This window comes from Pelodiscus sinensis, chromosome 2, assembly GCF_049634645.1.
Source record: "Pelodiscus sinensis isolate JC-2024 chromosome 2, ASM4963464v1, whole genome shotgun sequence".
Classification (NCBI taxonomy): domain Eukaryota; kingdom Metazoa; phylum Chordata; order Testudines; family Trionychidae; genus Pelodiscus; species Pelodiscus sinensis.
In genome coordinates, this window is record NC_134712.1 from 101,959,980 (window position 1) to 101,972,896 (window position 12,917).

General features: G+C 43.5%; 1 protein-coding gene across 1 annotated transcript in view; it reads left to right on the top strand.

The window, feature by feature from the left end:
• The window catches only part of GPLD1 (glycosylphosphatidylinositol specific phospholipase D1), a 33,692-nt gene that overhangs the window by 2,478 nt on the left and 18,297 nt on the right, over positions 1-12,917 (top strand). Inside the window, exons 2-8 of the mRNA XM_006133992.4 lie at positions 605-660; positions 2,292-2,370; positions 5,986-6,083; positions 8,180-8,290; positions 8,598-8,646; positions 10,472-10,526; positions 11,576-11,683. Of these exons, the coding sequence (XP_006134054.2) occupies positions 605-660; positions 2,292-2,370; positions 5,986-6,083; positions 8,180-8,290; positions 8,598-8,646; positions 10,472-10,526; positions 11,576-11,683 (556 nt within the window). The remainder of the gene's footprint in view (positions 1-604; positions 661-2,291; positions 2,371-5,985; positions 6,084-8,179; positions 8,291-8,597; positions 8,647-10,471; positions 10,527-11,575; positions 11,684-12,917) is intronic.

The window sequence follows — 12,917 nt, forward strand, 5'->3', positions numbered from 1 at the left end:
AAATGTTTGTCTTTTTCATGTATGATAAAAATTAATCATGTACTTAAACATTACCAATGGATCACAGGTTATATCAGCTTCAATACTATAGGGGAATTTAAATACTATGTCTTATAATAAGAATAAATTAAAATGATAAGAATTACTTTAAGGATCCAACTCAGTAGTCTTTCTAGTGATACTTAGAATTTTGTGGAACGTACCGCATATGAGCTCAGTGAATCAGCATTCTGTTCCTTAATTAGCTATAGTCTGGGTTAGGACACCGGGGGACCCTTTGTAGCATTACAGTATTAGGCTGGTCAACGCAGCTTGGGGTTTCTGGGAACTGGAGAGTCAAGGGGAACGAGGTTTCAGTCTGTCTTCAAAAGCATATAATCTTTTCCTGTATTAAAAAACCTGCCGTTCGGTACGAGGAGAAAACATTTCATTTATTGCCACATGGGAAATGTCACAAGGATCAATGTGCTGTATGTCAATGCCACTTGTGTTAAAAATATACTTACATTCATTTCAGTGCCCAACTTTTGATAGTATGTACTTCTAACTAAAGATGGATCTAGGCACAATACTTTTGTCAGTTTTTAATATTTTATGTTTTCAGCACACAGAGCTGTGGAATTTTTCAGTGAACACAAAGGGAATGTTAACTATAGAAAGGTAGGAAGTGTATGGTTGCTTAATTGCATATATGTTGTGGTGCTTTCCTCTGCTCTCTTTTTATCTATCTTCAGATAGCGAGCTCATCAGTCACACCTTTTCTGTGTGAAAAGTGCTTTGCCTATGTTGTGAGCAGCCAGAAATAAATGCTTAATAATTGCCATTAGGTATACACTGTGTAGCTGCACAGATTATTTTTCTACTTATATTCTTACCAACTATATTAAATTAATTTGTATTCCTCTTGAGGTAGATGCCTGGAGGAAATAATAAATGACTCATGGAATGGAGATTTTAACAACAAAAACAAGTAACAGAGTTAAATTTGTGTTTTATCAGCCACATGTAATATCAGTTCAGATGAGAAAAAGGGTTTGTGTAATTAGATCCTATTTCAGCAGTCTTACCAAGGCCAGAAAAGTACTTTAAGCTTGTGCTTCTTTTTCAGAATAATCCCATAGAATGTTTGCTTACATGTATATAGTATGTTTAAAGGGTTTTTGATATCCTTCAATGCAATATAAAATTATTATTTATATTATTTGACGATTCCTCAGAGTACTGGTTTTACTTAAGAGTCTGTTCAATATTTTATGCTTTTTTGTTGTACAGGCAGTTACGTACAAGATAGGGACTGTAGGTTTGTTCTTAAGTTGAATCTGTATGTAAGTCGGAACTGGCATCCAGATTCAGCCGCTGCTGAAACTGACCAGCGGCTGACTACAGGAAGCCCGAGCCCCGGGCTTCCTGGAATCAGCCGCTGATCAGTTTTAACAGGCTGAATCTGGATGCCAGTTCTTACATACAGATTCAACTTAAGAACCTCAGGCGTCCCCAAGTCAGCTGCTGCTGAAACTGATCAGCAGCTGATTCCAGGAAGCCCGGGGCAGAGCAACTCTGCCTCGGGCTTCCTGTAGTCAGCCGCTGGTCAGTTTCAGCAGCAGCTGACTTGGGGACGCCTGGGGCAGAGCAGCTGGGGTGCTGCCGGGTTGGTCCAGTAGCGCCCAGAGCGGCGCTACGGGACCAACTGGCAGCGCCCCAGCTGCTCTACCACAGGCCTCCAGAGAAAAGCCTGGTCTGCTGGGGGGGGGGGGGGGGGGGGCAGCACTAGCTGCGCCTCCCCCCCCAGCAGACCAGGGAGACGTGGGCGGCGGACCGAGACGCACCACGGTCCCGCCGCCCGGGTCCTCCGCGGCTTTGCTCCGTGTCTCCCTGGTCTGCTGGTCTCCAGCAGACCAGGGAGATGCGGAGCAAAGCCGTAGAGCACACGGGCAGCGGGACAGCCCAGACGCGACGCGCCCGCGTGGAACGAGGTGTACCGGTAGTTCGGAATAGGAAGCTTAATCCGAACTACCTAGTTCGTGCCGCGTGTAGCCGCGGGCACGGAGTCCGAACTAGCGGACATTTAAAAATGGCGGCGCCCGGCAATATGCAAATGAAGCCCGGGAAATTCAAATCCCGGGCTTCATTTGCAACTCCGGTTGCCTACATTAACCACCCTAGTTCGAACTAGCGTGGTAGTGTAGACATACCCTCTTTGAGTCATTGCATCTTAAGTACTGACAATAATTTTTTTCTATTGTTATTAATTGTATTCTGATTTCTTGTTCCCTCATCCTTTCCTCTCCCAGTTGTTACTAAATCACCAGGATGCATTTCAGGCTGGGAGCCTTTATCCTGATGCCTTTTATCCTTTTGTCTGCAGGAATGGTAAGAAGAAAGTTCAGTATAGTACAGCTATAGTTAAGATAGCCTGGCTGCATGGTTACTTGAAATTTTGTGCTTCTCTGGAACTCCAGGTTGGGTTAATAATCCGAAGGGTTCTTTCTCTGAAAAAGAAACAAACCCACAACCAAAACAAAACAGCTTTTCTTAAATTTGACAGATTATACAGGTTGCATCTCCCTAAATTGGGACTCCCTGGTTCGTCAATATCCTGTTCCTGGGTCAGAGAGCATGGGTAGTTAGGCAGCAGGAGGGCCTGCTGGGCTGGGAGGGCTGGCAGCATGGTTGGCAGCAGCCTGGTAGAAGAGCCGGGGCCACTGCACTCCAGCAGGCACAGGGGCCCAGAAATGGCGCCGGTGGCAGGCTGGGGGTGGGAGGATGGTGGCAAGGGACCTCCCCTCTTGTGGCAAATTCCTTCATTTGGTACTGGACAGGTCCTGAGGGTCCTGGACCAAAGAAGTCCAACTGTACTAACTTTTTGGGCACACTTATCTTTTAAACTTCTGTTGGCTTAATGGGACAGGAAGGGGAGGGTGAAGAGGAAATAGAGGCATAGGTGAGGGGAGAGATACAGACCAGTCGTCTTCTAGGTCAGGGGTCAGCAATCTTTTCAAACCGAAGAGCCAAACTATATCAAAATTCAGAACAAGTGATCAACAAAGGGTCAGTATAAGAATGCCCATTTGCATGGCTGAAAATATACAACTTAATATGCTTGATATTTGACATGATGATTAATAATAGCATAAATGAAACATACAGACTTTATTTAATGGGACTTCTGCTGCTGCTGGGGGTGCAGTTGTGGATGGGGGGGGTGCAGGAGTCAGGGATGGAGTCAGGGCCGGCCCACAACATTTTGGCACCTGAGGCGGGGAGTTCAAATGACATCCCCATGCTTCCTTTTCTCCTGTCTACCTGTTATGTCTCTTGTGCCCTCCTTCCTCCAGCATAGCACTCCACCATCTCTGTGCATCTAGAGCAGAGAGAATACGTATGCACCAGCATCAGGCACAGTTTTCTACACTCTGGGTCCTAATGCTTCCCCTCCTCCCCTCCCCCACACAGTTTGGCACCTGAGGTGGCCACCTCAGTTCGCCTCATGGTAAGACCAACCCTGGATGGAGTGTATGAAGGGCTCAGGGCAGAGGGCTGGAGTGTGGGAGGTGCAGGAGGAAGGGCAGGATGTTGGAGTGGGAAGTAGAGTGTGTGGGGGGGGGGGATGGGGAGGGAGGATCCTGGGGCTGGATTACCTTACTTGCACCTGGGCAGCAGTGGCTGAATGAGGGGCCAGGCCAGGATCACCTCAGTGGGACAGTGGCTTCCCCTTCTACCTGTGCCACAGCAGGAGGGACGCTGCCGCAAGATGGGGGCTGGACCACAGGGCTTGCCCCTGGATTAGGGACGGGAACAGGACCCTGTGGCGGGGCCCCGACTGGGGACTTGTTGGCTTGGTTACAGCGGCCAGAGCCCGGGCTGTCTGAGGCAGCTGGAGCCTGGCGGCTGGGGACAGACTGTGGCAGTCAGAAGGGGGTTGTAGCTGAGCTACCACAGCCAGATGGAGGCATTTGCAGCCACCAGCCCCTCTCACTAACCCAGTTGGGAGCACGCACACATCCTCTCAGAGTGCCCTCTGCTGGCCCTTTAAATGAGCAGAATGTCCCAGTTGGCTCTCGTCGGAGCGCAGCTGGTTCTTACCTGGGTGCACTGCCTTACTTTCACCTCTGGTTAAAGGTGAAATAGACCAACAAAAAAAAAAAAAAAAAAAAAAGAGAGAGAGAGACCACCTTGACATGAGTGATTATCTGTTTTAAAATTTTAAATTAGTTTTTCATTTTAATTTAAAAAGTTGTGTGTATTTTGGAAATGACAATACAGCCATATTTTGTTCTGTATTGAGCCATGTTTGGCTTCAGAGCCATAGATTGATAACTCCTGTCCTAGGTTATGTCTACAAATTACTTCAATATAATTTAGATTGTTCAGAGATGTGAATAATCCACACCCCGGAGTAATGTAAAGTACACAGACCAGAGTACTAGAATGGACAGTGATGTGTGGGCTGGAGAACTTCTTTTGCCTGCATGGTGACTGCTTCTTGTGGTGGTGGAGTTAAACTGATGGGTGACCTCCCCCTTCCTGGCTTAGAGTATCTTTACCAGAAGGCCTAAAGTGATGCAGCTGCAGTGTAGACTTAGTTTATCCAGTAACTGGGCCCTGTTTGAAATACATTTGTATCTTAATTCTCAGATTCTCTTTTTAGGAGAAATAAAGTCCATATACTAAAATTACTATTACAGTTAGCATTATTGGTATCAATAGCCATGTCTTCCCATTTTTCCTATTCATCTTCCCTTAAAAATGAAAAGAGGAGGCAGTGAAATCATCCAGGATACCCTGTCCACTTTATTAGGCTCAGTATTTAACATATATTTTTAAGAAAATCATGTTCTCTAAATCCATTTTCTTTTCAAAGTCTAGAAAAACTATTTGCTCTCTTTCTTCCACAAAAAAGAGCTTCACTTGGATAGAATTCAAAGATATGCTACTTGGCATTTTAAAATTAACTCCAAGAGCATTACATAGTTACACAGAGTTTGCTATCCTAGCTCAATATCAGCTGAGAATTGTCCAAGTCCAAGCAAGGCCAGAGGTTGGTACTTCAGATGAAGACCTAATCTCCGCACACATACTGATAATATACCATATGGCGGTGTCTACACTGGAGCGATCATGCGCAAAAGTGGCTGCTCTTGAGCAAAATCTTGCTGCCTGTCTACACTGGCCGCGTGTTGTTGCTCAAGGAAACTGACGTTCTACTGTATGAAATCAGGGCTTCTTGCGCCAGAACTCTGATGCTCCTGCTCCGGAATAAGCCCCTTTGCACAACTGTTCTTGCACAAGAGGCCAGTGTAGACAGGCAACATGAATTTCTTCCGCAAGAAAGCCCTATGGTTAAAATGGCCATTAGAGTTTTCTTGCGCAAGAGAGCGTCTACATTGGCATGGATGCTCTTGCGCAAAAACACATCTTTTGCGCAAAAGCACATGCCAGTGTAGATGCTTTCTTCTGGAAGAGTTTTTGCAGAAGAACTCTTCCGCAAAAAAGTTCTTGTGCAAGAACCTGCCAGTGTAGACGTAGCCATAATATTAGTTTTGCAATCTTGTACACATAGATGATGACAGTTTTCTTCCAGACCTCTATGATAGTAAGCTTGTGCTGGAGTATGGGATTTTGATTTGCTTGGATTCCTCACCAGCCTGTCATCAAAAATCTGATGCATTCATATGGTCACCAGCTTCTCCCTTCACTCTGCTAGACTTCTCCCTTTAAGGTGTAATATACTTTTCTGTGTCTCATCTACTTACAATCCATAAGGGCAGAAGGGGGTTTGGAATGAGGTTACCACATCTTACATGAAAAAATACAGCAGGTAAATCTAGTATTGGTTTTGACATTTAAAATATGCACAAATGCTTTTCAGTGACTTGGTATAATAAAATATTTCAAAAGTAACATTCTTTGAACATGCTTCTAAGCAGAAATCTAACCTGTGGAACAAATCATACTGAGGTATAATTATGTCTTTTGATGTTGCAGGCAGATTCCATCATGTTTCTGAAGATACTCACTGGGCACCATTTCTTACCACTTCTGTCCATTACATCAGAAAGAATTACCCTCAGCCTTGGGAGGAGGTAGGAAAAGCCCTTGCATTTGCATGGACTTTTTAAAGCTTCTACCAACCATCTTTCACACCTAAACAGTATTGCCAACTTCAAGAGATCAAAAATCATGAGTTAGACACCCCCAAAATCTCATTTTTTTAAAAAAAAAGATGATACTGAGTTTTTTTTAGGACTGACTCTTGGTATTTGAATTCTCCTGCCCATTGCCAGGGTTTGTGCATGTGACAGTGTTGCCCACTCTAACATATGTACTAGATAAGATGATTTTGGCTCCTGCTGCAACTACTCTCACCCCCACATCTGCCTGTCTCCTGCCCAGCAGTCAATCCTATCCTCCCCCCCCATCTGTTCTGTCACCACCACACCATCGGTTCAGCCCCTCTACGACATTAACCCCCACCACCCTCAGTTCTCTTTCCCAGCACTTACCTTATCCATACAGCTCCCACTCTCCTCACTTCAGGCCCCCTGCAGCCTCCAAGCTGTAGTTCAACCTTTCCAGCCTCACCCCTGTTCTTCTTAGAGTTCCCCCCTTCCTTGGCCTATCAAGGCTATAGTGGGGTCCTCTCTCCTACTTCCCAGGCTTTCAGAGAGCCCATCTGCCCAGGGGTGACAGTGATCTCTAAGTAAATTCAAGCATCATTTATGATCTTGGGGGGAGGGGGGCGAACACTTAAATATCAGCTGAAAAAAAACAAACCAACATGGCGTTTTGAAAGTGCTATTCTGAGATCATCAGTGAGAATTAACTTAAATTGTATCTCTTGCGAAAAATTTGTGGGAATTTGCTTGTCTCCCTAAAAATTTTTGTGATAGACATTTCGTCTTTCAACTCATAGGAAGCAAAAATGTCTACATTTTTTTAAAAATTAAAATCTGCTGCTGTCAGGTTGATTTTATTATTATTATTATTATTATGTACACTTTAAATGGGTTGGTTTCTAATGGAATGCTCACATAGGACAACATTTTCAAAGCGATTAATGGGTACCCAACTTGATTTTTCATAACGTGTTCAGCGCCTTTGAAAATCCAGCCCCCTTGTAAGACACCCAAAAACACTATTCACTTTTAAAGATCTTGACCATAGCTCTTATTTGCCTTTGGATTTTGTGCGGTACATGCACTACATGGGGGTGGACTTGATAGTCACAGGTGAAAACGAGTTTGAAGATCATATCCATGCCCCCTGGAGAATTTGCCAGTTTTGTTGAATTTTGCCAGCCGTTGCTCAAAAATCCAATAACTGCAACAGCAATTCAGGGCATTTTATAGGTCAGCTCTGAAGTGCATTCCTATACCAGGGAGGTTTAAGAAAAGCTTGTGTACAGGCTGCCTGAATTTTCTCTGGCTCTGGACTGTAACTTTCATGAGCAGTAGAATCATTGAGGGGAAAAGTGTGAGTTTCATATTTTAAAAAAATATTTACAAGCAATCATGGTTTAATGATTAGACCAACCTTTGAAGAATCTCAATAGGCACTCCTGAGCAATGTGTTCACAAATAACTTCCCTACTTTTTTGCCTGTGAAAGCTTGAAAGAAATTTCTAATTAGACATAAGGTGGGACTTTCTAATAAGACATAGAAGGGGGTATTACTATCCCAAAACAACAAAGGAATCCCTCTGAAATTATTCAGGGCTTTATTCTACTACCTTTATGTTGAGCTGTATTTGCCCAGGTACTCCATTGTTGTCTCCTTGAGACTACTAGCATAAGTATGGCCAGGTGGGCTCAGTCTTGAAAGATGCTGAGTGCTCTGTCCCAGATCCAGCATAGCTCTGATATGCTTAACTCAAAGCAGATGAGTAGGCCTACTGATATCAGTAAAATCAAACATATAACTCCATAGTCTTGGATCTAATGCAGTGCTTAATGTTAGAGTCATGCAATTAAATGCCATGATGGATCAGGAGCAAAGAGGATCCTCAAAGGTATGTAGGCTCCTAACCTCCACTGAAAATTGAACCCTTAGTGAATAACGTCTTCTGAATTGTATCCTTATGTAATACACAGAACAGAAGAAATGCTAATCACCTTTTTAAAGACTGTGGGGCTGTATTAAAGTAAATGGGCATTACTATGTGCATATTGTTGTTGTTTAGGCTACAGAGAAACTAGTGGCTTTCCTCTTTGGAATTGCCTCACATATGGTGGCAGATGTGAGCTGGCATAGCTTGGGCATTGATCAAGGATTTCTAAGAACCATGGCAGCAGTAAGTGTGCATCATTTTGTTGGTTAATCATACCTGTAGATACTGGTATTGTTAATTTTTTATTTACAAATAGCCTTTTAACCCAGGGGGAAAAAATTAGTTCTCTGACGGAAAAAATTAAGCACATATGCTTAACTTCATACACTGATTTGGCAAACATTTTTTAGAACAACATTGGCCACATTTTGGGACGATCAACATTAGTGTAACTTTAAATGTGCTTTTCTGTTTGTGCTGATGGATGAGCAAAATTGGATTTTTATCGTTTGTTTTCTACATGTTGGTTTTTTTTTTTCATTTTTCGCAGATTGATTTCCATGGCTCATACTCAGAAGCTCATAGTACTGGGGATTTTGGTAACTTTTATATTTGTTGATATGAACCAATAAGGTCCCAGTCCCTATGGCTACGTCTACGCTACAATGCTATTTTGGGATACTGGAGTATCCCAAAATAGCTATCCTGCATCTTCACAGTGAGCCCATTATTTCAGGCTTGCTATTCCACGAGGAGTAAGGGATGTTTCGGAATAGCAGGTTATTTCAAAATTACGAAATAAGCTATTTTGAAATAAAATCGAAATAAGATACACAATTTGCATACCTCAATTTGCATCTCTTATTTTGAAGTACGGTGCAGTGTAGACTTAGCCTATGTCAATACCAGCCTAGTGTTCCGCCAAATTTTGAGGCTGATTATCCTCCATGTGTGTTCATCTGATGATGAATAGAAGTCAGAAAAGAGCCGAAAGACCCCATATCCTGCCTCCCTTCCACCACCCCACAAACCCTGGTGTAGGACCCATGCGGATGATGGCTGGGAAGGGTGATTGCTAAACTGTTAAGCACTATGTAGATTCTGGACAGTGGAACCATTTTAAATTACTGTAAAATCTCAAGTATAATGTGCACTCCCCCCGCCCCCCTGGTTTTTAATTATTAAAACCAGGGTGCGCATTATACATAGGAGGTAATTTTGTAAAGTTTTACCTAACCATCCCCGCCAGGCTCCCGGACAAGGGAGCTGCCCCGGCCGCCGGCTCCTCACCTTGTCCGGGAGCCTGGCTGACCTCACGCCTGCCGCGGGGGGGCCCCCTGCCCAGCTGCCGGCGCCCCACGCTGAGCTCGCGCCTGCTGTGGGGGGTCCTCTGCCCAGCTGACCTCGCGCTTGCTGCAGGGCCCCCTGCTCAGCTGCTGGCGCACCATGCTGAGCAGGGGGCCCCTGTGGCAGGCACGAGGTCACGGTGGTGCGCCGGCAGCTGGGCAGGGGGCCCCCATGGCAGGCGCGAGCTCAGTTGGGCAGGGGGCCGCCGCAGCAGGTGCAAGCTCAGCACGGCGCGCCAGCAGGTGAGCAGGGGGCCACACGTGGCAGGCGCAAGGTCAGCCAGGCTCCCAGACAAGGTGAGGAGCCGGCGGGTGGGGCAGCTGGGTGGGGCATGCGGGAAGAGGCCCCACAGCCCCGGTGCATGAGCTCAGCCCGGTGCATGAGCAGCTAGGCAGGGTTTCAAACTCTGCTGCCGGCTCTCCCGTGCTGCGCGCGCTTTTCCCGGGTGAGCCTGCAGGTGGGAGCGGGACCGTAAAATCATGAGTATAATGGGGGTGTGCATTATAGATAAGAGCTCAGTTTATTTCAGAATTCTGACATTTAAAAGGTAGGTGTGCATTATACATAGGTGCGCATTATACTCGAGATTTTACGGTAAGGCAGCGCCACTTCTCCCTCCTAACCATTCCCCCATATCATTTGAGCTCCCCTTGGCAACAGATTCTGGATGGCCAGATTCTACATACAATCACCTTTGCCCTCCCACTCCAGAGCTGCAGCTAGCTGCTCTGCATCTCTCAGAACACAAGACTGAAGCTGGTCATTTATGCTTAAAGCCAAAATCTAAGCAGGTTTTCAGAGTTAAACAATCAGTACTCTGGCTTTAAAGGTGATAATGCTTTTATCATGTTCTGGAACTGCAGAATGTTCATCCTCTCTCGTGGTCTCTCTTGTATGTGTACCAGCAACATATTCCAAGTCAGAAATACCTATTTATTTAAAATGGAACTCTACAATGTTAACACACACAGTAGTCTCCTGGAATACTGCAGAGGCCTAGTGATTTATACCTTTTAAAAAATTTGATGCTTTGTGCTAATATGGTAAAACTGCCTTTTTCCCTTTCTCTAAATGTAGGAGGTGACGTATTGAGCCAGTTTGAGCTTGATTTTAGTTACCTGAAAGCAGACTGGTATGAGCAATGTGTTTATGCTGTCAATGTTTTGCAGAAATACTTTCATTAATTTTTGCTGCACATGTAACATGTAGTGTAGATGCTAATTTCAGGATGGTGTTATAAAATAATATTTATTTGAATTTTTGTAGCAGCAAGAGTGCTGAGATCAGAAAATCATTTTGCTAGATGGAATACATATGCAAAATGAGAGACAGACCCTGCCTTGACCAGCAGATACAGGGTTAAGTTGTACTATCCCCATGTTATATATGAGAACTGATGCTCAGAGATGAAGATATTCACACTGGTTACATAGGAAATCAACAACTAAAAAAATTCAGATTTAAAAAAAATAGCTTGCTGGAATGTCCTAGCAGTTCTTTATATAACTCTGTGGCAGTATCTTTATATGGGATACCTCTTCTTAGTCTAGCTATTTTTGGTGTTTTTATGCAAATTTGTACTATTTATTTTTAGACATAAATGTTTGTGATTGTGAGTATAAATACTTTATGTAATAAACCATATGTAATACACCATAAACTAGTAGTCCCTTTTGGTTATTTTATGTCCCATAAATTGAATACTGTATCACTAAGACAAGATTTGAAATTAACATCAAATGGATACTTGCTTCAATTAAACCCCAACATTGTGAATTAAGAGTAATACATCATCATTAGGTACATTTTAAAACGGTTGTAGATATTTTCTCATAACTGACAATTTTCAGATACAGTATTCTTTAACAATAAAATTGAAGCATTGGTAATGTTTCATTTTGTGTGAATAGAGTGAAGTTCATCCTAGTGCGGAAGGTCCTTGTCGCATAGGTGTAAATCCTGTATAGGTGTGTGTTGGAGGTGGAGTAGGAACAATTGTGCTGGTTATGAATAGGCTGATTCCAAAAGGGAGAGGCTGGGGACAGATCAGAGGAGAGGACACAATCCAAGATTAGGCAGATCTACAAGCCAAGAATCCTATGGAGAGAATTATATAAAATGAATTGTGTTTTATTAGATTTAATGAAAAATACTAGTTATAATACTCAGCATTGTTTTTAGGTATGTACCAGTCAAAGACCTGCTAGCTATCTATAAGGAATATTATGGCCAGGAAGTCATAACTGAAGGCACAATTATTGACTGCACTTACCTGCTGTTTCTTGAAATGTAAGTCATTGAGTTGTGAACTTCTCATTTCACAGAACATATGGGGAAAATTACAGTAACTCACAGATGAAACATCTGAACCTGCATTGCTATATTAGAGATAAGCCAAACTCAAATTTCTCTCTGAAACATCACTGAGCTTTGGGGAAATTTGGAATGAAATTGTTATCTGTACCCAAGTTTTATCTGTATCCAGTTGTTACATTTTATAAATAGATTAATACAATAGCTAGGCTGTATGTCTTAACAACACAAACAAGCCTATATCGCAAGGCTGTGTCTAAACTACGTCCCTTTTTCGATAAAGGGATGTAGATTAGGCATGTCGATATTGCAAATGAAACTGGAATTTAAATATCCCACGCTTCATTTGCATAATGGTGGCTGCTACTTTTTTTCTAAACGGGGCTTTTTTTAAACCCCCTCTCCCCCAGCATTTTAGATGGGGCATTTTTGATAGAAATGCCTTGTTTTGAAAGAGTCTGTACTCCTGTACCCCTTTCGAAATGGGGCACTTCTGTCGAAAATGCCCTGTCCAAACTGCCGTGGTGTGTTTTTTTTTTTTTTTTTAAAGCCCCGTTTAGGAAAAAAAGCGGCAACCGCTATATTTAAATCCCAGCTTCATTTGCAATATTGACGTGCCTAATCTATATCCCTTTATCGAAAAAGGGATGTAGTTTAGACACAGCCCAAGATAATAGCAGTGTTTGGAAGCATGACCATGTTATAGCACATCAGCAGTAAAACTCTGACCTTCAATGAAGAGTGCAATATAGATGCATAGCTGTAGCTAGCTCACTTGCCCACAGACATTTACACCCATGCAGGCACTTCCAGAATACTGCTGGTCTGAAGGATAGTTAGGGAGGTTTTTCCTCTTAGCTAAGAGAACCTAAACTGTGGTCATGACTACTTTATAATATCTTAAGGCTCATAGCCATGTTCATGTAATTCAGTTATTTACTGATAGGCTATGTCTATACTACACACCGGTAGTGGCAACATATAGAATATATGTAGCTTACATGCCACAGTGAAAAGCAAGCAGCAAGTCGCTACGTGTGTCAGCAAAGGGCTTTGGCAGTGAAGAAAGGTTTCAGCAGCTCTCTTCTGCCAGAGGCTTGCACTGCAGTGAGCTAAGGCTCTTGTGGGGAAAGACTGAGCTTGGTGCTGCTGTGTCTTTCCCCACAGCCTCCTCCCACCATGGACTTTCCCCATTGATAATCTTTTTCCT